The following is a 25,430-nucleotide window of genomic DNA, read 5'->3' on the forward strand; positions in this document are numbered from 1 at the left end:
GGCAGTGAATAGTGGGGGTGCCGCAAGGATCAGTGCTGGGGCCTCAGCTATTTACACTCTATATTAATGACTTGGATGAAGAGACAGGGAGTAATGTATCTAATTTTGCTGATGATACAAAGCTTGGTGGAAAGGTAAGCTGCGGGGAGGATGTAGAGAGGCTGAAAAGAGATATAGACAGGTTAAGTGAGTGGGCAACAAGATGGCAAATGGAATATAACGTAGGGAAGTGTGAAGTTGTTCACTTCGGTTGTAAAAATAGAAAAGCAGAATATTTTTTAAAAGTTGTGAAAATGGTAAGTGTTGATGTTCAGAGAGACTTGCGGGTACTCGTACAAGGAACACACAAAGTTAACATGTAGGTGCAGCAGACTATTAGGAAGGCAAATAGCATGTTGGCCTTTATTGCAATAGGATTGGAGTACAGGAATAAAGAAGTCTTACTAAAATTGTACAGGGCTTTGGTGAGACTGAACCTGGAATACTGTGTGTAGTTTTAGTCTCCACATTTAAGAAAGGATATACTTGCACTGGAGGTGGTGCAGCGAACATTTACTAAATTGGTCCCTGGGATGAGGGGGTTGTCCTATGATGAGACGCTGAGTAAATTGGGTCTATATTCTCTGGAGTTTAGAAGAATGAGAGGCGATCTAATTGAGACATAACAAGATTCTGAAAGGGCTTGATAGGGTAGAAGCTGAGAGATTGTTCCCACTGGTCAGAGTATCTAAAACACAGGGACACAGTCTCAGGATGAGGGGTCAATCATTCAGGACTGAAACGAGGAGAAATTACTGCACTGAAAGGGCTGTGAATCTTTGTAATTCTGTATTCCAGAGGGTTGTGGATGCTCCATCATTGAATACATTTAAGTTTGGGATAGATAGATTTTTGGTCTCACAGGGAATCAAGGGATATGGGGATGGGGTAGGAATGTGGAATTGAAGCCCAAGATCAGCCATGATCGTATTGAATGGAGTAGCAGGCTCGATGGGCCGAATGGTCTATTTCTGTTCCTATTTCTTGTGCTCGTGTGTGAAGGTTTGAGCGAGGGTACAGAAATGATTTCTGAGAAAGGTTCTGGGGATGAGGGACTTCAGTTATGTGGATAGACTGGAGAAGCTGGGGGTCTTCTCCTTAGAGAAGAGAAGGTTGAGAGGAGATTGGATAGAGGTGTTCAAAATCATGAAGGGTCGCCTGCCCAACCTGAATCAGCCTGACTAAAATCATAGAATCATAGCATGATTACAGCACAGAAGGAGGCCATTCGGCCTGTCATGTTCATGCCGGCTCTCTGCAAGAGCAACTCACCTAGTCCCACTGTCCTGCCTTTTCCCCATAGCCCTGCAATTTTTTTTTTGTCTTCAGATAATTATCCAATACCCTTTTAAAAGTCATGCTTGAATCTGCCTCCACCACACTCTCAGGCAGTGCCCTCTAGTTCTGAACTCACCCACAAGAGGAAACATCCTTTCTATATCCACCTTGTCAAGACCGTTCAGGATCTTATAAACTTCAATCAAGTCTCCCTTCACTTTTCTAAACTCCAGTGAAAACAAGCCCAGTCTGTCCAGCCTTTCCTCCTAAGACAACCTGCCCATTCCAGGTATCAATCTAGTAAACCTCCTCTGAACCGCCTCCAATGCATTTACATCCTTCCTTAAATAAGGAGACCAAAACTGCACACATTCGAGATGTGGTCACACCAATGCCCTGTATAACTGAAGCATAACATCCTTACTTTTATTTTCAATTCCTTTCCTAATAAAGGATAGCATTCCATTAGCCTTCTTTATTACTTGCTGTACCTTCATACTAACGTTTTGTGACTCATGCACTAGAACACCTAGATCCCTCTGCACCTTGGAATTCTGCAGTCATTCTCCATTTAAGTAATACTCTGCTTTTTTAATCTTCCTGCCAAAGATAACAACTTCACATTTTCCCACATTATAATGCATCTGTCAGATTTTTGCCCACTCACTCAACCTATCTATATCGGTCTGCAACCTCATGTCCTCTTCACAACAGACTTTCCAACCTATCTTTGGGTCATCTGCAAATTTAGCTACCATGCCATCGCTCCCCTCATCTGAGTCATTGATGTCAATTCTAAAAAGTTGAGGCCATTTAACAATTTATATCAATGACTTAGATGAGGGGGAATAAATACTTTTAAGAGAAGTCATCTGCTGCATTGTGTATTTTAAAGGTGAACAACACTGAGCTGCGATAGTTGCTCCTGAGTGTTCCAACTTACTCAGTTACAAGGGGGAGACAATGTCCTTTCCAGATCAGGAACTCAGAACTTCACAGACAAGTAATATTCCCTTTTGCCGACAGTGTTACTTCTGTTTTCGGTGGGTATTGGAGATTGGGTTCCCCATCTTCAGAAATATTTGAGAGAGGTGATTTGACTGGAATACCTTTGGATTCCTGTAATGCATTCCCACAGAAATCATAGCAGGTTTAAGGCACAGAAAGAGGCCACTTGGCCCATCGTGTTTGTGCTGGCCGAAAAATGATCCACCTATACTAACCCCACCTTCCAGCATTTGGTCCGTAGCCCTGCAGCTTACAGCACTTGAGGTGCATATCCAGACTCCTTTTGAATCAGTTGAGGGTCTCTGCCTCAACTATCCTTTCAGGTAGTGAGTTCCAGACTATCACCACCCTCTGGGTGAAAAGGTTTTTCCTCATCTCCCCTCTAACTTTTCTACCAATCACTTTAAATCTATGCCCCCTCATCACTGACCTCTCTGCTAAGGTGAATAGACCCTTCACCTCCACTCTATCCAGGCCCCTTAAAATTTTGTACATTTCAATCAGATTTCCCCTCAGCCTTCTCTGTTCCAAGGAGAACAACCCCAGCCTATCCAATCTTTCCTCATAGCTGCATTTTTCCAGTCCTGGCAACATCCTCATAAATTTCCTCTGTGCCCTCATTTCTGTAATGAGGTGTTCAGAACTGCACACAGTACTCAAGTTGTGGCCTAACCAATGAGTTATACAGTTCCAGCAGAACCTCCCGGCTCTTGTGTTATGTACCTCGGTTAATAAAGGAAAGGATTTCTTATGCCTTCTTAACCATCTTATCGACCTGTCCTGCTACCTTCAGGGATCTGTGGACATTCACCCCAAAGTCCCTCACTTCCTCTATGCTTCTCAGTATTTTCCCATTAATCGTGTATTCCTTTGCCTTGTTTGACCTCCCCAAATGCATCAACTCACACTTCTCCAAATTGAATTCCATTTGCCACTTTTCTGCCCATCTGACCAGACCATCAATATCTTTCTGTAGCCTACAGCTATCCTCCTCGCTACCTACCACACGGCCAATCTTTGTGTCATCCGCAAACTTCTTCATCATGCCCCCTACATTTATGTCCAAATCGTTAATATATACCACAAAAAGCAGGGGACCCAGTACTGAGCCCTGCGGAACGCCACTGGAAACAGCCCTCCAGTCACTAAAACAGCCGTCAACAATTACCCTTTGTTTCCTGCCACTGAGCCACTTTTGTATCCACCTTGCTGCATTTCTCTGGATCCCATGAGATTTTATTTTTTAACCAGTCTGCCATGTGGGACCTTGTCAAAAGCCTTGCTAAAACCCATGTAGACCACATCAACTGCACGACCCTCATCTATCTTCCTTGTTACTTCTTCAACAAATTCGATCAAGTTGGTCAAACAAGATCATCCCTTAACAAATCTATGCTGGCTATCCTTGATCAACCTGTGCCTTTCAAAATGACAGTTTATCCTGTCTCTCAGAATAGATTCCAATAATTGTCCCACTACTGAGGTTAGACTGACTGGCCTGTAATTATTCGGTCTATCCTTCGCTCCCTTTTTAAACAGAGGTACAATGTTAGCAATTCTCCAATCCTCCAGCATCACACCTGTATCCAGTGAGGATTGGAAAATGATGGTCAGACCCTCTGCTATTTCCTCTCTTGCTTCTTTTAACAGCCTAGGATACATTTCATCTGGCCCTGGAGATTTATCAACTTTCAAGGATGCTAATCCCATTAATACTTCCACTCTCCCTATGTTTATCACATCCAATATTTCACACTTTTCCTCCTTAATTACAATATCTGCATCGTCCCCCTCTTTTGTGAAGACAGACATAAAGTATTCATTAAGAACCATACCAATATCTTCCTCTCCTACACATTGGTTAGCTTTTTGGTCTTTTATGGGCCCTACTCTCTCCTTAGTTATCCTCTTACTCTTAATGTATTGATAAAACATCTTTGGGTTCACCTTGATTTTGCTTGCCAATATTCTTTTATGCTCTCTCTTTGCTTTCCTAATTTCCTTTTTGATTTCACCCCTCCACTTTCTATACTCTTCTCGGCTTTCTGTAGTATTGAGTTCTCGGTGTCGGACATAAGCTTTCCTTTTCTGCCTTATCTTCCCCTGTAGCTCCTTGACATCCATGGGGCTCTAGATTTGGCCGCATCACCCTTTTTCTTTGTGGGAACATGTTTACCCTGAACTGCTTGAATCTCCCCTTTGAATGCCTCCCACTGTTCTGACATTGATTTTGCTTCAAGTAGCTGTTTCCAGTCCACTTTTGCTAAATCACTCCTCAGTTTAGTAAAATTGGCCGTGCCCCAATTGAGAACTCTGATTCCTGTTCTATCTCTGTCCTTCTCCATAACTATGTTAAAACTGACTGAATTATGATCACTACCACCAAAATACTCTCCCACTGCCACTCCGTCCACCTGCCCATCTTCATTTCCGAAGACTACACCTAAAACTTTTTTTTATTTCCAAAATATGCTTTATTCATAAAAAACTGTAAAAAAAAATACATTACAAAACAGTTCAAAACAGCACCAAGTCCACAATACAAAGAGTGCAAAAGAGATCAGTTTCCTTCAATACAAGAGTGAGTTGCCTCACAACCCTTCCATTTCATTTTACCTGCCATGTACATTTTGCAGCAAACAAATATTTTCTGGATACAGCCCGAGGGGTTTTCCCTGGATCCAGCCCCTCAGTTCAGCTTGGTGGGGGGACCTTACACAGTGGTCTTTCCCCATTGAGCCTTTGCTGCAGCTGCCCCAAGCTTTAGTGTGTCCCTCAGCATGTAGTCCTGGACCTTGGAATGTGCCACTCTGCACCATTTGGTCGTGGGCAACTCTTTGCGCTGGAAGACCAGCAAGTTTCGAGCAGACCAAAGGGCGTCTTTGCACCCTTTATTGTTGGACTTGCAACATACTGGGCAAAAAAGTTCTCCTGAATGCACCTCAAGAATTCTGTTCCCTCAATTCCTTTTACAATAAAACTATCCCAGTTAATATTGGGGTCATTAAAATCCCCTACTATTACTGCCCTATTCTTGCACTTCTCAGAGATTTGCCTACATCTCTGCTCTTCTATCTCCCTCTGACTGTTTGGGGGTCTATAGTACACTCCCTGCAGTGTGATTGCCCCTTTTTTGTTCCTTAGCTCAATCTATATGGCCTCATTTGATGAACCTTCCAACATATAATCCCTCCTCACAGCTGTAACAGTTTCCACTCCCCCTCCTTTCTTATCCCCCACGATCGCATCTGAAAACCCTGTAACCAGGAACGTTGAGCTGCCATTCCTGTCCCTCCTTAAGCCATGTTTCTGTAATAGCTGTGATATCATACTGCCACATGTCTATCTGTGCCCTCAGCTCATCTGCTTTATTTGCTCTACTCTTTGCATTGAAATAGATATCCTTGAGCACTGCCAAACTCTTCTTTAAATTTTCTCACCCTCGTTTCCTCTGTCTTCCAGACTCGTGCATTAATTTTCCGATGTCCATTTTCATTTCTGATTTTGTTCCAGCTGAGTTTACCCTCAGGTCCCCATCCCCCTGCCAAACGAGTTTAAACCCTCCCCAACAGCACTAGCAAAACGTCCTGCAAGGAACTCAGTCCCGGCTCTGTTCAGGTGCAACCTGTCAGGCCTGTACAGGCCCCATCTCCCCCAGAGCCGGTCCCAATGTCCCAGCTGAAGCTCTCCCTCCTGCACCATCTTTCCAGTCACACATTCATCTGTCTTATCCTTCTATTTCTATACTGACTTGCACGTGGCACTGGGATTAATCCAGAGATTACTACTTTTGAGGTCCTGCTTGCTAATTTCTTGCCTAGCTCCCTCAGTTCTGACTGCAAGACCACATCCCTCTTTCTACCTATGTCATTGATTCCGATGTGGACCATGACTGCTGGCTGTTCACCCTTCAGGATGCTCTGCAGCCGCTCAGTGACATCCTTGACCCTGGCACCAGGGAGGCAACACACCATCCTGAATTCACGTCTGCAGCCACAGCCCCACCACCACCCCCACCCCCCCCCCCCCCCCCATGAACCTGGCTGTGGCTGCTCTCCCCAGGTGAAGCATCACTTTCTTCAGTATTCAGAACTGAATACCTGTTGAAGAGTGAGATGCACTCAGGGGTCTCTTGCACAACCTGCCTGATTCTTTTTGACTGCCTTGTGGTCAACTATTCCCTCTTTCCCTGTATACACTTAAGCTGTGGGGTGACCACATCTATAAACGTACTATCCACGTAGCTTTCATCCTCATGGATGCACCGCAGTGTCACCAGCTGCCGCTCAAGTTCCAAAACCTGGCGTTCAAGCTGCTTCAGTTGACAACACTTCTTGCACAAATGGTTCTCCAGGATACGGGAAGCATCCTGGATCTCCCACATAGCACAGGAGGTGCACTCAACAAGGTTGAAGCAACCTTGCCATTCCTTAATTTATTAGTTGACTCTTTGCTCTGCTAAAAATAACCTTACAAATACTAAAACAGCTTAGAATAAAAATACCAGCTACTCACTTGTTCCTTATTTGCAAGCTATTTACACACACACCCTAACAGTAATGTACATTCCCAGCTCTTGAGAGTTATTCCCTAACAGCAATTAATCACCAACCAATCACCTTACAGCTTTCCTGTGACGTCACTGTTCACTTTTTTTTTTCAAACGCCTGGACTCCTCTCCGCTGCTCTCCCAGAAGGTAAGTGATCTAGGCCACAGTCCTCGAGCTCTATTTATCCGCTCCTCACTCCCTGTTCTTCCCACATGGTATGAGCATGCCCAATGCATGATGATGTCATTAAACATGTTAATTGGCCATCTTGGTGTCTGTCATTCTTTACCAGTTCCTCCCAATATATAACAATTCCAGAGTGTGTCCCATGCAATAAATGCACATTTTGATTTCTTTACAATAATTTCAAATATATTCTTTTGTGTGGCACTGCTGCAGATTTACTTCAATTTCCTGGGGACTGGCAGTGCTGCTGCCCGTTACCGCACAGAGTTCTTCAATGATACATTGTCTGATTCTGCCCTGTCTCAGCTCATCTGCTGCTGAAACCCTCTTCAATGCCTGCCTCCAGGGAATCAAGGCAAGTCAGCTGTGGTGCTTCACAAATGTATTTCTCCTCCATTGTTTTTAAATGTATAAATATCAAGATATTATTGTCATATGAGGTAGATTCTAAAATGAGCTGAGACTATGGCCGGAATTTTACAGTCCCCCACAGGAGCAGGCTGGTGGTGAGGGTGGCGGGTTGTAAAATTGAGTGGGAGGTGGGAGGGAGGTGGGGGGAATCATTCCTGACACCTTCCTGCCCCCGCTATAATTTTTCAAGGGGCGGTGGTGAGAAACACCCCGCCTGCCCCAGACCATTCAATGACCTTAAGTGGCCAATTAACTGCTACTTAAGGGTCTCCTCCCACCGCCGCTGGGGTGAGCCCTCCTGATCGGGCACCCTGTGCCTCATGGATGGCCCCCCATTGCACAACACCCCCCCACCCCACCCCCCCAACCAATCACCCTTGCCTCACCAGGACCTGGCCGATTGTCCCTGGCGAGGCCCCAAAGCTTATCTCCCTTTTGGGGCCGACGTCCATGATCCTGCTGCTGGCTGGGTGCAGTGCCAGCAATGGCCACCGCTCCTGGTGCTGTGGCTGGGACTGTGAGCTGCTGGCTCTCTGATTGGCCAGCAGCTCCATTAGGCGGGACCTCCTGCCTCAGAGAGGCGGAGGAGGCCCAGGATCAATTAAGGGCCTGGGGCACATAAAATGTTAGTGTGGCTCCCAGGCCCAGTGGAGGCGGGCTAACCCCCAACTTTTTGAATGGTGTGCGGCGTCTCCCGCCAAATGTTAAATTCCGGCATATTTCATGCAACTGGAGAATTGCAGTTAGGCTCCAACTGGAGGATTGCATCCAGTTCTGGTCACCACACTTCAGGAAGAATGTGAGGGTCCTTGAGAGGATGCAGAGGAGATTTACCAGAATGATTGGGCGGCACAGTGGCGCAGTGGTTAGCACCACAGCCTCACAGCTCCACGGACCCGGGTTCGATTCTGGGTACTGCCTGTGCGGAGTTTGCAAGTTCTCCCTGTGTCTGCGTGGGTTTCCTCCGGGTGCTCCGGTTTCCTCCCACATGCCAAAGACTTGCAGGTTGATAGGTTAATTGGCCATTATAAATTGCCCCTAGTATAGGTAGGTGGTAGGGAAATATATAGGGACAGGTGGGGATGTGATAGGAATATGGGATTAGTGTAGGATTAGTATAAATGGGTGGTTGATGGTCGGCACAGACTCGGTGGGCCGAAGGGCCTGTTTCAGTGCTGTATCTCTAAACTAAAAGATTCCAGAGATGGAGGATTTTAGTTACAAGGTTAGGTTGGAAAAACTGTGTTTGTTCTCCTCAGAACAAAGGAGATTGAGGGGAGATTTAATCGAAATGTAGAAGATTGTGACAGGTTTAGATAAGTTAGACAAGGAAGAGTGGTTTTCTATTCACAAATGGTACAAGGACTCGGGGACACAGATTGAAAGTTTTGGGCAAGAGATGCAGGGGGAATGTGAGGAAGCACTTACTTACACAGTGGGTGGTAATGACCTGGAACTCACTGCCCACAAGGGTGATGGAAGCAAAGACGATCAATGACTTCATTGGGAATCGAGCCGGGGAGTGGGACTGACTGTGGAGAGCGGCACAGACTCGATGGGCCGAATGACATCCTTCTGTGCTGTAAATGTCTCTATGATTCTGAAGTATTATTTTTGCTGAGGTGGATTTAGAAACTGAAAAGGGAAGTGACATGATGGTGCATAATTTATTCTCTAGTATGGTGATTTATTTTATTCATTTTGGGAATATGGGTGTTGCTGGCAAGGTGCCCTCATTCAGGCAAGTGAAATGTATTCCGTCACACTCCTGACTTGTATTTTGTAGGTGATGGAAAGGTTTTGGGGAGATGGGAGGTGAATTACTGCAGAATACCCAACCTCTGATCTGCTCTTGTAGCTACAGTATTTATGTTCAAGAAAGAGTTAGATATAGTTCTTAGGGCTAATGGGATCAAGGGATACGGGGAGAAAGCGGGAACAGGTTACTGAGTTTGGATGATCAGCCATGATCGTATTGAATGGTGGAGCAGACTCGAAGGGCCGAATGACCAACTCCTGCTCCTATTTTTCTATGTTTCTATATGGCTGGTCCAATTAAGTTTCTGGTCAATGGTGACCCAAGAATGTTGCGGGCGGGGGATTCAGCTGTGATAATGCCATTGAATGTCAAGGAAAGATGATTAGATTCTCCCATGTTGGAGATGGTCATTGCCTAGCACTTGTGAAATGTGAATGTTATTTGCCATTTATCAGCCCAAGCCTGAATGTTGTCCAGGTCTTCCTCCATGTTGCATGTTGCCATGGGCTCCTTCAGTATCTGAGGGCTTGCAAATGGAACATAAACACTGTGTAATCATCAGAAACATCCCCAGTCTGACCTTATGATGAAGGGAAGGTATGATGAAGCAACTGAAGATGGTTGGACCGAGGGCGCTCCCTGAGGAACTCCTGCCGTGATTTCTTGGGGCTGAGATGATTGCTCTCCAACATCCACAACTATCTTCCGTTGTGCCAGGTATGACTAGGGAGAGTTGTCTCCCTCTATCGCTATTAACTTCGATTTTACTGGAGCTCCTTGATTCCACACTTGATCAAATGCTCCCTTGATGTTAAGGGAGTCAATCTCACCTCACCTCTGGAATTCAGTTCTTTTGTCCATGTTTAGACCAAGGTCATAATGAGGTTTGGAGCCGAATGCTCCTGGCAGAACTGAGTATTGGTGAGCAGGTTATTAGTGAGTAAATGTCACTTGATAACACAGTCGACAACACCTGATTATTGAGAGTCGACTGATGGGACAGTAATTGGCCAGATTGGATTTCATGGAATCGCAGAAACCTATGCAGCCATTCAGCCCATCGTTACTATACTGGCTCTTTGAAAGAGCTTGGTCCCACACTCCCTTTTTTTGTCTGTAACCTGTCAGTTCTTCATCCTCAAGTACCTATCCAACTGTTTGAAATTATTTATGGAATCAGTTTCCACCACCTTTTCAGGCAGAACATTCCAGATTCCATAAACACTCTGAGTGAAACATTTCTCCTCATCTCCCCTCTACACCTTTTTCCAATGTTTTTAAATCAATGACTTCTGATTCTTAACCACTTGTCAGAGGGAATAATTTTTCTCTATCAAAGTCTCTCATCATATTGAAAACCTCTATTAGGTCACATCTTAACCTTCTCTGTTCCAAGAAGAACAGTCCTAACTTTTCCAACTTCTTCCCATAACTGAACTCCCTCATCCCTGGTAACATCCTGGTAAATCTCCTCTGTAACCTTTCGAAGGCTTTTACATTTTTCCTGAAGTGTGTTGCCCAGTATTGTCCACAAAACTCCAGCCGAGACCTAACCAGTTGTTTATAAAGTTCTAGCATGATCTCTTTGCTTTAATAATCTATTCCTTTATTTATAAATTCAAGGAAGACATATGCCTTTTTAACCACCTTATTAACTTTCCCTCCCACCTTTAAGGATTTATGGATGTGAACAACAAGGTCTCTGTTCATCCACACTTTTCAAAATCGTGCAATTTATCGGATACTGTCTTTCCATATTAGTCCTCCCACAGTGCATCACTTTGCACTTCTCCGCATTGAGCTCATCTGCCAAACTTATGTCCATTTCATCATCCTGTCTGTGTCATCCTGAAGTCTACAATGATCCTCATCACTATCTACTACATTGCCAAGCTTTGTATCATCTGAAAACTTTATAATGTTGCTTCCTGCACCCGAGTCTATCTCCTTTGTTAAAATTGAAAAGTCAAAACTGATCCTTGGGAAACACCACAGCAAACACCTCCTTATGGTAGCATATTGGTAATGTTACTGGGCTAGTAAATAATGTGTTTGACTGTTAACTGCTCTCTGAAATGGCCTAGCAAGCCACTCAGTTAGATCAAATCACTACAGAAAAAAGCACTATGTGGCTGCAGTGGTTCAAGAAAGCAGCTCACCAACACCTTCTCAAGGTCAATTATGATGGGCAATAAATGCTGGCCTTACCAGCGATGCTCACAACCCAAGAATGAATAAAACAAGTCTGAAAAACATCCAGCCACCATCTGCTTCCTGTTATTGAGTCAATTCTGTGTCCATATCGCCACTTTCCTCTGAATTCCATAGGCTTCCATCTTCTTAACAAGTCTCCCATGTGGCACTTTGTCAGATGCCTTCCAATATCCAGATATAGAATATCTAATGCACTACCTCAGTAAAACTCAATTCCACTTTTCATTACTGAACCTATTTAATTTCAATCTATTTCTATTTGCTGTTTTGCAACCTTATATTTTTAATAATTTCGTTTTCTGTCACTTCTGTTAAATCACTGTGCACACCGTGTCTAAATACTCATTCGGCAAGATATTTAATTTGAACTTGAGCAATATGGGTTGATAATTTAATCCATTGACTTGGTGGTATAGAAATGCTGCCTATATATGAGTAGTCAAAGAACAAAGAACAAAGAAAATTACAGCACAGGAACAGGCCCTTCGGCCCTCCAAGCCTGCGCCGATCCAGATCCTAAATCTAAACCTGTCGCCTATTTTCTAAGGGTCCGTATCTCTTTGCTTCAGAGGAGGAGTGGGGCCTATTAGGGACGGAGAGGTTGAGAGGCACCAGGCTTGGTTGGGTTCCCCTTGTTTAAATGTTCCTGGCCTGTACCTGAAGCATCTCTTCCTTAAAGATAACCCATTGTTCCGATACAGCTCTTCCTGACAGTCTTTGTTTCCGTTCTACCCTGGCTAGATCCCTTCTCATTGCATTGAAATTAGCCCTGTTCCAATCTAGACATTCTAACTTATTTTGTTCCTTGCTTTTCTGTATTACTTCTCTAAACCTGATAATACGATGATCACTCTTACCCATGTACTCCCTCACAGTCACTAGGTCCACTTGTCCCACCTCATTTCCCAGCACAGATCCAGAAATGTCTCCTTTCTAGTTGGGCTGAGAACATACTGATCACAGACATTTTAGAAAATCTGCCCCTATTTAACCTTGACTCTAAAATTATCCCAATTGACATTTGGGTAATTAAAGTCCCCCAATATAACCACTCTATAGTTCTTGTACATCACTGACTTCCCTGCAGATTTGCTCCTCTATCTCTCTCTCACTATTTGGAGGCCTACAGAATACGTGAGAAGCAGAATGCAGACTGGATTCAATCTCACTTTGAAGAGCTGGAACCTGTCATAGCCGTCAAGTGTACTGCACTATTGAACTACAAGAAAGCCCCCAGCAAGTTAACATCCTTAGCACTTAAAGTAGCCAGAAGCACTGAGCAAAGAACAGCCAGGCGCTGTACAAATGACCACTGGCAACACCTATGCAGTCGTATTTAGCTGGCCTCCGACACCAGAAACATCAGAGGAATGTATGACGGCATTGAGAGAGCTTTTGGGCCAAACATCAAGAAATCTAATGCTATCTGTCCCTTCCAATTCTCTGTGCACCGTGACGTGCCTCTTGTATTAGTTCCTGGTTCCCACATCCCTGCCAAGTTAGTTTAAACCTCACCAATAGCACCAGCAAATCGCCCAGCAAGGAATCTTGTCCCAGCTCTGTTCAGGTACAACCTGTCCAGCCTGTACATGTCCCAACTTCTCCAGAACTGGTCCCAGTGCCCCAGTAATCTATAGCCCCCCCTCCTGCACCATCTTTCCAACCACGCATTCACCTGCACGATCCTCCTATTTCTATACTCACTTGCTTTCATGCACTTCAGGTTCTTCCTCTAAATTACAGCTAATGGGATACGGAGTGTCTCCTGACAACACAGAGCATGTGCAGAGCGATCGATGCCCGAGTGTTCCTTCACTCCTCAATGGCCGCGATCACCACCTCCATCCCCTCCAACACTACCCCACTCTCTACCTCAATCACTACATCCATCCCCTCCAACACTACCCCACTCCTTCCCACGATCACCACCTCCATCACCTCCAACACTACCCACTCCCTCCCACGATCACCACCTGCATCCCCTCCAACACTACCCCACTCCTTCCCACGATCACCACCTCCATCCCCTCCAACACTATCCCACTCCCTCCCACGATCAGCACCTTGATCACCGCTTCCCTTCCTCGCTCCCTCCCATAGTTCCCTCCCACGGCAGCCAGCTCCCGCCTGCTCACCACTCCATCTCGCCGTTCCCGCCTGCTCACCGCTCCATCCTGCCACTGCCGACTCTTCAGCACTCCATCCCACCTCTCACTTCCCACCTTGCCGCGAGCAGCCCTCTCACTCCCCACCCACCACCTCTCTGAGCAGCGAGGCAAGGAGCGAGCGGTGGGAGGGAACAGCGAGCAGACGGGCTTGGAAGAGAACGGCAAGATCGACTAGCGAGCAGTTGGGAACGGTGGGATGGAGCAGCAGGCACAGGAGGGAGCGGGGAAGCGAAGCGGCAATCCCAGGATGCAGTGGGGTGCTGTTTGGGAGTGGGGTGGAGACAGTGATCACGGCCATTGAGAGGTGAGGGGGTTTGAGTTCAATTCCTTTTTTGTGACAAATTGAGCAGCGCAATCTTTATTACTGGCGGCTGCCTGAGACATCACAGACAGCGAGATTTCAGTCAATGAGGCTGCTTTTGTGCATGTGTCAGTACTGCGCCACCTAGTGGTTACGCTGTTAGCAAACGCAGCCTTCAACTAATGGTCTTGACATGTCCTGCAGGAGGGAATTGTGTGGTTCACAGAAAACCAAAACTGAAATGTGGAATCTGATCCCAAAACACCAATTAAAAGTCCTGAATTACAATGTAATAAAAAGGAATTTAGCTTATTTAGTTCCACTGGAACAGTGGTCATGGTTAAGGCTATTTTTCACTTGCATTTTTATTTTTTGAGTTGTCAGTTTTTGAGTTTATTCTTTCTTTCTTGTGTTACAATAATAAGATCTTACCTTCCCAAATTCTCTTCCACTCTGGAAATAGAAACAACAAATTAGACTGGAGTAATCTCTCAGTGATCGAATACATTATTAATTACACAGAAAAAAGTTTTACAGGCATTTTTAAACGTAATAGATACTTCTTAATGGACCTCGTGTGACATTACTCACTGCAAATTGGAAGCTAATTTTATCAGGGAACAAGTACAATTGCTTTGCCTGACGGCAGTGCCTGTCACATATTCAGTGCCCACAATTTCCCCCCATCGAGTTTAATAGGTAGAAAACCGTGGGCAAGTCTGGCCTGAATTTACTCATCCGTCCACCCAGCAAACATCGTCGATGCCTGGGCATTGAGGGTGAGAATCTGGAACATACTGCTTCAGAATGACAGGAGGGCTAGACTGTGAAAAATACAGACCACCCACCCCGCCACATTCCCGAGACCTCGTAATAGTAAATGAATTGCTTGTCGGACGGAGGTGATTTCAGAGTGTTGGAAGCAGTCAGTGTCTGGTAGTATTGGGAACTGCTAAGATCTGTCAGTATTGTAAACTGCTAAGATCTGTCAATATTGTGAATTGTTAAGATCTGTCAGTATTGTGAATTGCTCAGATCTGTCAATATTGTGAATTGCTAAGATCTGTCAATATTGTGAATTGTTAAGATCTGTCAGTATTGTGAATTGCTAAGATCTGTCAATATTGTGAATTGTTAAGATCTGTCAATATTGTGAATTGCTAAGATCTGTCAATATTGTGAATTGCTAAGATCTGTCAATATTGTGAACAACTAAGATCTGTCAATATTGTGAATTGCTAAGATCTGTCAATATTGTGAACAACTAAGATCTGTCAATATTGTGAATTGTTAAGATCTGTCAGTATTGTGAATTGCTAAGATCTGTCAATATTGTGAATTGCTGAGATCTGTCAATATTGTGAACAACTAAGATCTGTCAATATTGTGAATTTCTAGGATCAGTCGGTATTGGGAATTGCTAAGATCTGTCAGTATTGTGAATTGCTCGGATCTGTCAATATTGTGAATTGCGAAGATCTGTCAGTATTGTGAATTGCTCGGATCTCTCAATATTGGGAATTGCTAAGATCTGTCAATATTGTGAATTGCTAAGATCTGTCAGTATTGGGAATTGCTAAGATCTGTCAGTATTGGGAATTACTAGGATCTGTCAATATTGGGAATTGCTAGGATCTCTCAATATTGGGAATTGCTAGGATCTCTCAATATTGGGAATTGCTAAGATCTGTCAGTATTAGGAATTACTAGGATCTGTCAGTATTGGGAATTACTAGGATCTGTCAGTATTGTGAATTACTAGGATCAGTCAGTATTGGGAATTACTAGGATCTGTCAGTATTGGGAATTGCTAAGATCTGTCAGTATTGGGAATTGCTAAGATCTGTCAGTATTGGGAATTACTAGGATCTGTCAATATTGGGAATTGCTAGGATCTCTCAATATTGGGAATTGCTAGGATCTCTCAATATTGGGAATTGCTAGGATCTGTCAATATTGGAAATTGCTAAGATCTGTCAATATTGGTAATTGCTCGGATCTGTCAGTATTGTGAATTACTAGGATCAGTCAGTATTGGGAATTACTAGGATCTGTCAGTATTGTGAATTACTAGGATCAGTCAGTATTGGGAATTACTAGGATCTGTCAGTATTGGGAATTACTAGGATCAGTCAGTATTGGGAATTACTAGGATCTGTCAGTATTGTGAATTACTAGGATCAGTCAGTATTGGGAATTACTAGGATCAGTCAGTATTGGGAATTACTAGGATCTGTCAGTATTGTGAATTACTAGGATCAGTCAGTATTGGGAATTACTAGGATCTGTCAGTATTGGGAATTACTAGGATCTGTCAGTATTGTGAATTACTAGGATCTGTCAGTATTGGGAATTACTAGGATCTGTCAGTATTGGGAATTACTAGGATCTGTCAGTATTGTGAATTACTAGGATCAGTCAGTATTGGGAATTGCTAGGATCTGTCAGTATTTGGAATTGCTAGGATCTGTCAGTATTGGGAATTACTAGGATCAGTCAGTATTGGGAATTACTAGGATCTGTCAGTATTGTGAATTACTAGGATCAGTCAGTATTGGGAATTACTAGGATCAGTCAGTATTGGGAATTACTAGGATCTGTCAGTATTGTGAATTACTAGGATCAGTCAGTATTGGGAATTACTAGGATCTGTCAGTATTGGGAATTACTAGGATCTGTCAGTATTGTGAATTACTAGGATCTGTCAGTATTGGGAATTACTAGGATCTGTCAGTATTGGGAATTACTAGGATCTGTCAGTATTGTGAATTACTAGGATCAGTCAGTATTGGGAATTGCTAGGATCTGTCAGTATTTGGAATTGCTAGGATCTGTCAATATTGGGAATTGCTAGTATCCGTCGGTATTGGGAATTGCTAGTATCTGTAATATTGGGAATTGCTAGGATCCGTCGGTATTGGGAATTGCTAGGATCTGTAATATTGGGAATTGCTCGGATCCGTCGGTCTTGGGAATTGCTAGGATCTGTAATATTGGGAATTGCTAGGATCCGTCGGTATTGGGAATTGCTAGGAAATGTCAGTATTATGAGGGGTATGGACAGGGTGGATAGGGAGCAGCTGTTCCCTTTAGTTGAAGGGTCAGTTACGAAGGGACACAAGTTTAAGGTGAGGGGCAGGAGGATTAGGGAGATTTGAGGAAGAACGTTTTTACCCAGAGGGTGGTGATGGTCTGGAATGCACTGCCCGGGAGGGTGGTAGATGCAGGTTGCCTCACATCCTTTAAAAAGTACCTGGATGAGCACTTGGCACGTCATAACATTCAAGGCTATGGGCCAAGTGCTGGCAAATGGGATTAGGGAGACAGGTCAGGTCTCATTAATGCATCGGTGCAGACTCGATGGGCCGAAGGGCCTCTTCTGCACTGTATTCTTCTGTGATTCTGTGATTAGGAATTTCTAGGATCGGTCAATATTGGGAATTGCTCTCAATATTGTGAATTACTCAGATCTCTTAATATTGTAAATTGCTCGGATCTGTCAGTATTGGGAATTTCTAGGATCAGTCAATATTGGGAATTGCTAGGATCTGTCAGTATTGGGAATTGCTCTCAATATTGTGAATTGCTCAGATCTCTTAATATTGTGAATTGCTAGGACCTGTCAGTATTGGGAATTGCTCTCAATATTGTGAATTGCTCAGATCTCTTAATCTTGTGAATTGCTCGGATCTGTCAGTATTGGGAATTGCTCGGATCTGTTCGGGTAGAGATGAGAAATTATAAAGGCAAGAAGTCACTTGTGGGAGTGGTGGGCAGACCACCTAACATTAAACACACTGTAGGACAGGTTTTAAAGGAAGAAATAATGGCAGCTTGTCAGAAAGGTACAGCGATAATTATGGGGGATTTTAACCTACAGAGCTAGGTAAAGTGAACTGGCAAATCAGTTTAAGGGATAGGTCAATAGAGATGCAGTAGCAGACATTTAATGGAATATTTCAGAATACACCGAATTTCAAGGAGAAAGAGAAATTCCAAGGGTGGGACCCGCCATCAATGGCGAACTAAAACAGTTAAAGATCGTATCAAACTTAAAGAAAAAGCATATAGTTGTGCAAAGATGGGAGGCAGGTCAAAGGATTTGACAGAATATAAAAAAACAGCAAAGAAGGACTGAAAGATTGATAAGGAAGGTAAAGTTAGACTACGAGAGAAAGCTAGCTAGAAATATAAAGACAGTTAGTAAGAGTTTCTGTTGGTTGATAATTCGTATACTCATATAGAAAGTGGAAGGGTGAAATCAGAAAGGAAATTAGGAAAGCAAGGACACGGCATGAAAAAATATTGGCAAGCAAAATCGCGGTGAACCCAAAGATGTTTTATCAATACATTAAGAGTAAGAGGATAACTAAGGAGAGACTAAAGCCTATAAAAGAGCAAAAAGGTAACCTATGTTTAGGGGCAGAAGCTGTTGGTATTGCTCTTAATGAATACAAAAGAGAGGGAAGATGCAGACATTGTAGTTAAGGAAGAGGGGTGTGAAGTATTGGATGTGATAAACATAGGGAGAGAGAAAATATTAATGGGATTAGCTTCCTTGAAAGTTGATAAATCACTAGGGTCAGATAAAATGTATCCCAGGATGTTAAAAGAAGCAAGAGAGGAAATAGCAGAAGGTCTGTCCATCATTTTTCAGTCTTCACTGGATACAGGATTGGAGAATTGCTAACATTGTACCTCTGTTTAAAAAGGGAGCGAAGGATAGACCGAATAATTACAGGCCAGTCAGTCTAACCTCAGTAGTGGGACAATTATTGGAATCTATTCTGAGAGACAGGATAAACTGTCATTTAGAAAGGCACAGGTTAATCAAGGATAGTCAGCGTGGATTTGTTAAGGGAAGATGTTGTCTGACCAACTTGATCGAATTTTTGAAGAAGTAACAAGGAAGATAGATGAGGGTATTGCAGTTGATGTGGACTACATGGAATTTAGCAAGGCTTTTGACAAGGCCCCACATGGCAGACTGGTTAAAAAATAAAATCCCATGGGATCCAGGGAAATGCAACAAGGTGGATACAAAATTGGCTCAGTGGCAGGAAATAAAGGGTAATTGTTGACAGGTGTTTTTGCGACTGGAGGGCTGTTTCCAGTGTCATTCCGCAGGGCTCAGTACTGGGTCCCTTGCTTTTTGTGGTATATAATCAATGATTTGGACGTAAATCTAGGGGGCACGATCAAGAACTTTGTAGACGACACAAAGAATGACAGTGTGGTAGATCGTGACGAGAATAGCTGGACGCTGCAGGAAGATATTGTTGGTCTGGTCAGATGGGCAGAAAAGTGACAAATGGAACTCAACCGGGAAAAGTGTGGGGTGATACATTTGGGGAGGTCAAACAAGGCAAAGGAATACACAATAAATGGGAAAACTCTGAGAAGTGTAAAGGAAGTGAGGGACCTTGGAGTGAATGTTCACAGATCACTGAAGGTTGGACAGGTCGATAAGGTGGTTAAGAAGGCTATGGAATCCTTTAGTAATAGTTCTGAAGAAGGGTCACTGACCTGAAATGTTAACTCTGCTTCTCTCTCCACAGATGCTGCCAGACCTGCTGAGTATTTCCAGCATTTCTTGTTTTTATTTCAGATTTCCAGCATCTGCAGTATTTTGCTTTTATTATATGGAATCCTTTCCTTTATTATCCAAGGTATAGAATACAAAAGCAGGGAGATTACGCTGGAACTGTATAAGTCATTGGTTAGGCCACAACTTGAGTAATGTGTGCAGTTCTGGTCACCTCATTACAGAAAGGATGTAATTACACTAGAGAGGGTACAGTGGAGATTTACAAGGATGTTGCCAGGACTGGAAAAATGCAGCTATGAGGAAAGATTGGATCGGCTGGGGTTTTTCTCCTTGGAACAAAGAAGGCTGATGGGAGATCTGATTGAAATGTACAAAATTTTGAGGGGCCTGGATAGAGTGGAGGTGAAGGGTCTGTTCACCTTAGCAGAGAGGTCAGTGATGAGGGGGCGTAGATTTGAAGTGATTGGTAGGAAAATGAGAGGGGCGATGAGGAAAAATGTTTTCAACCAGAGAGTAGTGGGGTCTGAAACCCGATGCCTGAAAGGGTAGTTGAGGCAGAAACCCTCAACTCATCAAAAGAAATCTGGATATGCAACTCAAGTGCCGTAATCTGCAGGGCTACGGACCAAATGCTGGAAGGTGAGGTTAGAATAGGTGGATCGTTTTTCAGCCAGCATGGACACAATGGGCCAAATGGCCTCTTTCTGTGCCTTAAACTTTCTATGATTCTATGATTCTAATATGTAGAGGAACAATTTATTAGTCTTTAGTGTAAAGGATAGTTATGGCAGCAATATGTGTCCTAGATAAACACATCTACAGGAATTGTCACCGGCTGCAGAAGCTTGAGCTTCGGGTTTCGGAACTCGAGCGGCGGCTGGAGTCACTGTTGTCTATCCGCGAGGTGCAGGACTATGTGAATAGCACATTTAAGGAGGTGATCACACCACAGATGAGGAGCATGCAGGCAGATAGGGAATGGGTGACCACCAGGCAGTCTAAGAGAACCAGACAGGTAGTGCAGCAGTCAAAGAACAAACAAAGAACAAAGAACAGTACAGCACAGGAACAGGCCTTTCGGCCCTCCAAGCCTACGCCGAGTCCCCTGATCTGATCTCACTCACTAATCGGTTTTCCATTTTGGATACTGGTGAGGGTGATGGTTCCTCAGAGGAGTGCAGTCACAGCCAAGTTTGTGGCACCACAGGTGGCTCAGCTGCACAGGACAGGAGGAAGAGGAGTGGAAGAACAGTAATGATCGGGGAATAATTAGTTAGGGGAACAGACAGGCATTTCTCTGGCACCATACGTGACTCCAGGATGGTGTGTTGCCTCCCTGATGCCAGGGTCAAGGATGTCACGGAGAGGTTGTAGGACATCCTTCTGGGGAAGGGTGAACAGCCAGAGGTCGTGGTCCACATTGGTACCAATAACATAGGTAAGAAGGGGGATGACATCCTGAAAGCAGATTTTAGGGAGCTGGGAAGGATATTAAAAAGCAGGCCCTCAAAAGCAGTAATTCAGGATTACTCTCAGTCCCACATGCAAGTGAGCAGAGGAATAGAAAATACAAACATACGAATTAGGGCCAGCTGTCGGCCACTTGACCCTTCAAGCCTGCTCTGCCATCCAATAAGTTCATGGCTGAACTGATTTCTCCACATTTCCACCTACCCCCGATAACCTTCTATCCCCTTGCTTATCAAGAATCTATCTACCTCAGCCTTAAAAATATTCAAAGACTCTGCTTCCACGGCCTTTTGAGGAAGAGAATTCCAAAGACTCACGACCCTCTGAGAGAAAAAATTTCTCCTCATTTCTGTCTTAAATGGGCAACCCCTTATTTTTAAACAGTGACCCCTAGTTCGAGATTCTCCCACAAAGGGAACCATCCTTTCCACATCCACCCTGTCAAGACCTCTCAGGATCTGATATGTTTGCATCAAGTCACCTCTTATACTCTCCTAAATTCCAGCGGATACAAGCCTAGCCCGTCCAAATTTTCCTCGTAAGACTGCCAGCCCATTCCAGGTATTAGTCTAGTAAACCTTCTCTGTACTACCTCCAACGCATTTACATCCTTCCTTAAATAAGGAGACCAGTACTGTACACAGTACTCCAGATGTGGTCGCACCAATGCCCTGTATAGCTGAAGCATAACCTCCCTAGTTTTGTATTCAATTCCCCTCACGAGGAATGATAACATTCTATTAGCTTTCCTAATTACATGCTGTACCTGCAAACTAACCTTTTGCAATTCATGCACTAGGACACCCAGATCCCTCTGCACCTCCGAACACCACAGTCTCTCACCATTTAGATATATGCTTCTTTTTTATTCTTCCTGCCAAAGTGGACAATTTCACACTTTCCCACATTATATTCCATTTTGCCCACTCACCAACCTATCAATATCCCTTTGTAGCTTCCTTATGTCCTCTTCACAAGTTACTTTCCTACCTATCTTTATGTCATGAGCAAATTTAACAACCATACCTTCAGTCTCTTCATCTAAGTCATTTATATAAATTGTAAAAATGTTGAAGCCCCAGCACAGATCCCTGTGGCACACCACTCATTACATCTTGCCAACCAGAAAATGACCCATTTATGCCTACTCTCTGTTTCCTGTTAGCTAGCCAATCTTCTATCCATGTCAATACGTTATCCCATACACCATGAGCTTTTATTTTCTGCAATAACCTTTGATGTTGCACCTTATCAAATGCCTTCTGGAAATCTAAGTACAGTACATCCACCGGTTCCCCTTTATCCACAGCACATGTAACTCCCTCAAAGAACTCCAACAAATTGGTTAAACATGATTTTCCTTTCACAAAATCACGTTGACTCTGCCTGATTATCTTAAATTTTTCTAAATGCCCTGCCATAACATCTTTAATAATAGCTTCTAACATTTTCCCTAAGACAGATGTTAAGCTAACCGGCCTGTAGTTTCCTGCATTCTTTCTCCCTCCCTTTTTGAATAAAGGAGTTGGATTTGCTATTTTCCACTCTAACGGAACCTTCCCCGAATCTCGGAAATTTTGGAAAAGTAAAACTAACATATCAACTATCTCACCAGCCACTTCTTTTCACACCCTAGGATGAAGTCCATCAGGACCCGGGAACTTGTCAGCCCACAGCTCCAACAGTTTGTTCAGTACCACTTCCCTGGTGATTGTAATTTTCTGGAGTTCCTCCCTCCCTTCCATTTCCTGATTTACAGCTAATACTGGGATGTTACTTGTATCTTCAATGGTGAAAACCGATGCAAAATATCTGTTCAATTCATTTGCCATCTTCTTATTATCCAATATTAATTCCCCAGACTCACATTTTATAAGACCAACGCACACTTTGTTAACTCTTCTTTTTTAAATATCTATAGAAACTCTTACTATCTGACTTTATATTTCTGGCTAGCTTTCTCTCGTACTCTAATTTTAACTTCCTCATCAATCTTTTACTCCTTCTTTGCTGTTTCTTATATTCTGTCCAATCTTCTGACCTGCCTCCCATCTTTGCGCAATTTTAAGCTTTTTCTTTAAGTTTGTTACTACCTTTAACTGTTTTCATTAACCACGGATGGCGGGTCCCACCCTTGGAATTTTTTTTTCTCAATGAAATGTATCTATTCTGTGCATTCTGAAATATCTCCTTAAATGTCTGCTACTGCATCTCTATTGACCTATCCCTAACCTGATTTGCCAGTTCACTTTAGCTAGCTCTGCTTTCATGCCTTCATTATGGCCCTTATTTAAGTTTAAAGTACTAGGCTTGGACCCACTCTTCTCTCCCTCAAACTGAATGGAAAATTCAATCGTATTATGATCACTGCTACTATCACCTTAACTATGAGGTCATTAATTAATCCTATCTCATCGCACAATACCAGGTCTAGTATAGCCTGCTCTCTGGTTGGCTCCAGAACGTATTGTTGCAAGAAATTATCCCCAAAACATTCTATGTACGCCTCATCTAGGCTACCTCTACCCAACTGATTTTTCCAGTCTATATGTAAGTTAAAATCCCCCATAATTATCGTTGTACTTTTCTGACAAGCTGCCATTATTTCTTCCTTTGTACCTCCGACAGTGTGGTCAATGTTAGGTGGTCTGTACACAACTCCTACAAGTGACTTCTTGCCTGTATGATTTCTCATCTCTACCCAAACTGCTTCTACATCCTGGTCTCCTGAACTTAAGTCATCCTTCTCTATTGTGCTAATACCATCATTAATTAACAGAGCTAACTATTCCTAGCTTCCTGTCCTTCCTAAATTCCATGTATCCTTCAATATTCAGGTGCCAGTCTATGTCATCCTGCAGCCAAGTCTCTGTTATGGCTATCAGATTGTACTTACTTATTTCTATTTGGATTCTCAGTTCATCTGTTTTGTTTTGAATGCGATGTGCATTCAGATACAGAGCCTTTAATTGTGTCCTTTTATGAGAGGCGAATAGGAGAATTGAGCAATTGAACACATGGCTGGAGAACTAGTGTAGGAGGGAGGGCATCAGATTTCTAAGACATTGGGACCAGTTCTGGGGCAGGTGGGACCTGTACAAGATGGTTGGGTTGCATCTTAGCAGGACTGGGACGAATATCGTTGCAGGGAGATTTGCTGGTACTGTTAGGGAGGTTTTAAACTAAATTGTCATTGGGATGGGAACCTGAGAGGGAGCTCAGATTGGAGAGAAGCAAAACTGGTAACTAGTCAGATGGAGCTGTATAAAACGCTAGTTAGGCCACAGCTGGAGTACTGTGTACAGTTCTGGGTACCACACTGTAGGAAGGATGTGATTGCACTGCAGAGGGTGCAGAGGAGATTCACCAGGATGTTGGCTGGGCTGGAGCATTTCAGCTATGCGGGAGACTGAAAAGGCTAGGGTTGTTTTCCTTAGAGCAGAGAAGGCTGAGGTTGGACATGATTGAGGTATGCAAAATTATGATGGGCATTGATAGGTTAGTTAGGAAGAAACATTTTTCTCTTAGTGGAGGGGTCAATCACCAGGGGGCATAGATTTAAGAAAACAATTTTCACCGAGAGGATGGGTGGAATCTGGAATGCACTGCCTGAAGAGGTGGTAGAGGCAGGAATCCTCATAACATTTAAAAAGTATTTAGATGAGCACTTGAAACGCCAAAGCATACAAGGCTAAGGGCCAAGTGCTGGAAAATGCAATTCGAATAGCTAGGTGCTTGATGGCCGACACAGACACAATGGGCTGAAGGGCCTGCTTCTGCTCTATGACTCTAGGTGTGGGAACCAGGAGCAAGTATTAGAGAGGAATACCCTGCAGCACAGAATATTGAGGGAAATAGATCGCACAAGAGTCGGGAATAGTATGTTATTAGGCGGGGTCAGAGTAAAGGAAAAGTAATAAAGTCTCAATCAGGATTAATGTGCATGTATGTGAATGCACAGAGTGTGGTTAATAAGATTGGTGAGGTACAGGTGCAGATTGCCATGTGGAAATACGATGTTGTGACTATAACAGAGACCTGGGTCAAAGAAGGGCAGGACTGGGTGTTAAATATTCCTGGATACAAGTTGTTCAGGAAAGATAAGAAAGGGAATAAAGGGGGAGGAGTGGCAGTATTGATTAAGGAGACCATTGCAGTGCTGGAGAATTCGGATGTCCCAGAGGGGTTAACGACAGAATTAATTTGGCTAGCGCTAAGGAACAAAAAAGGTGCAGTTACATTGCTCAGTGTTGTCTACAGGCCACCAGCTATTGGGAAGGAACAAATTTGCAGGGAAATTACAGAGAGGTACAAATGTTATAGGGTAGTTTTAATGGGGGACTTTAATTATACAAATATAGACTGGGATAACAGTACTGTAAAGAGCAGTGAAGGGCAAGAGTTCCTGGAAAACTCAGGAAAACTTTCTGCAACAGTATGTTGCTAGTCCAACAAGAAAGGAGGCACTGCTAGACCTGGTTCTTGGGAATGAGGTGGG

The 25,430-nt window shown here is 43.6% G+C and overlaps 1 protein-coding gene across 1 annotated transcript in view; it reads right to left on the reverse strand.

Annotated features, from left to right (window-relative positions):
- LOC137362543 (butyrophilin subfamily 3 member A1-like) overlaps positions 1-25,430 on the reverse strand; it is a 111,052-nt gene that overhangs the window by 11,731 nt on the left and 73,891 nt on the right. Inside the window, exon 6 of the mRNA XM_068026932.1 lies at positions 14,347-14,367. Within this exon, the coding sequence (XP_067883033.1) occupies positions 14,347-14,367 (21 nt within the window). The remainder of the gene's footprint in view (positions 1-14,346; positions 14,368-25,430) is intronic.

This window comes from Heterodontus francisci, unplaced genomic scaffold (genome assembly GCF_036365525.1).
Source record: "Heterodontus francisci isolate sHetFra1 unplaced genomic scaffold, sHetFra1.hap1 HAP1_SCAFFOLD_631, whole genome shotgun sequence".
Taxonomy (NCBI): domain Eukaryota; kingdom Metazoa; phylum Chordata; class Chondrichthyes; order Heterodontiformes; family Heterodontidae; genus Heterodontus; species Heterodontus francisci.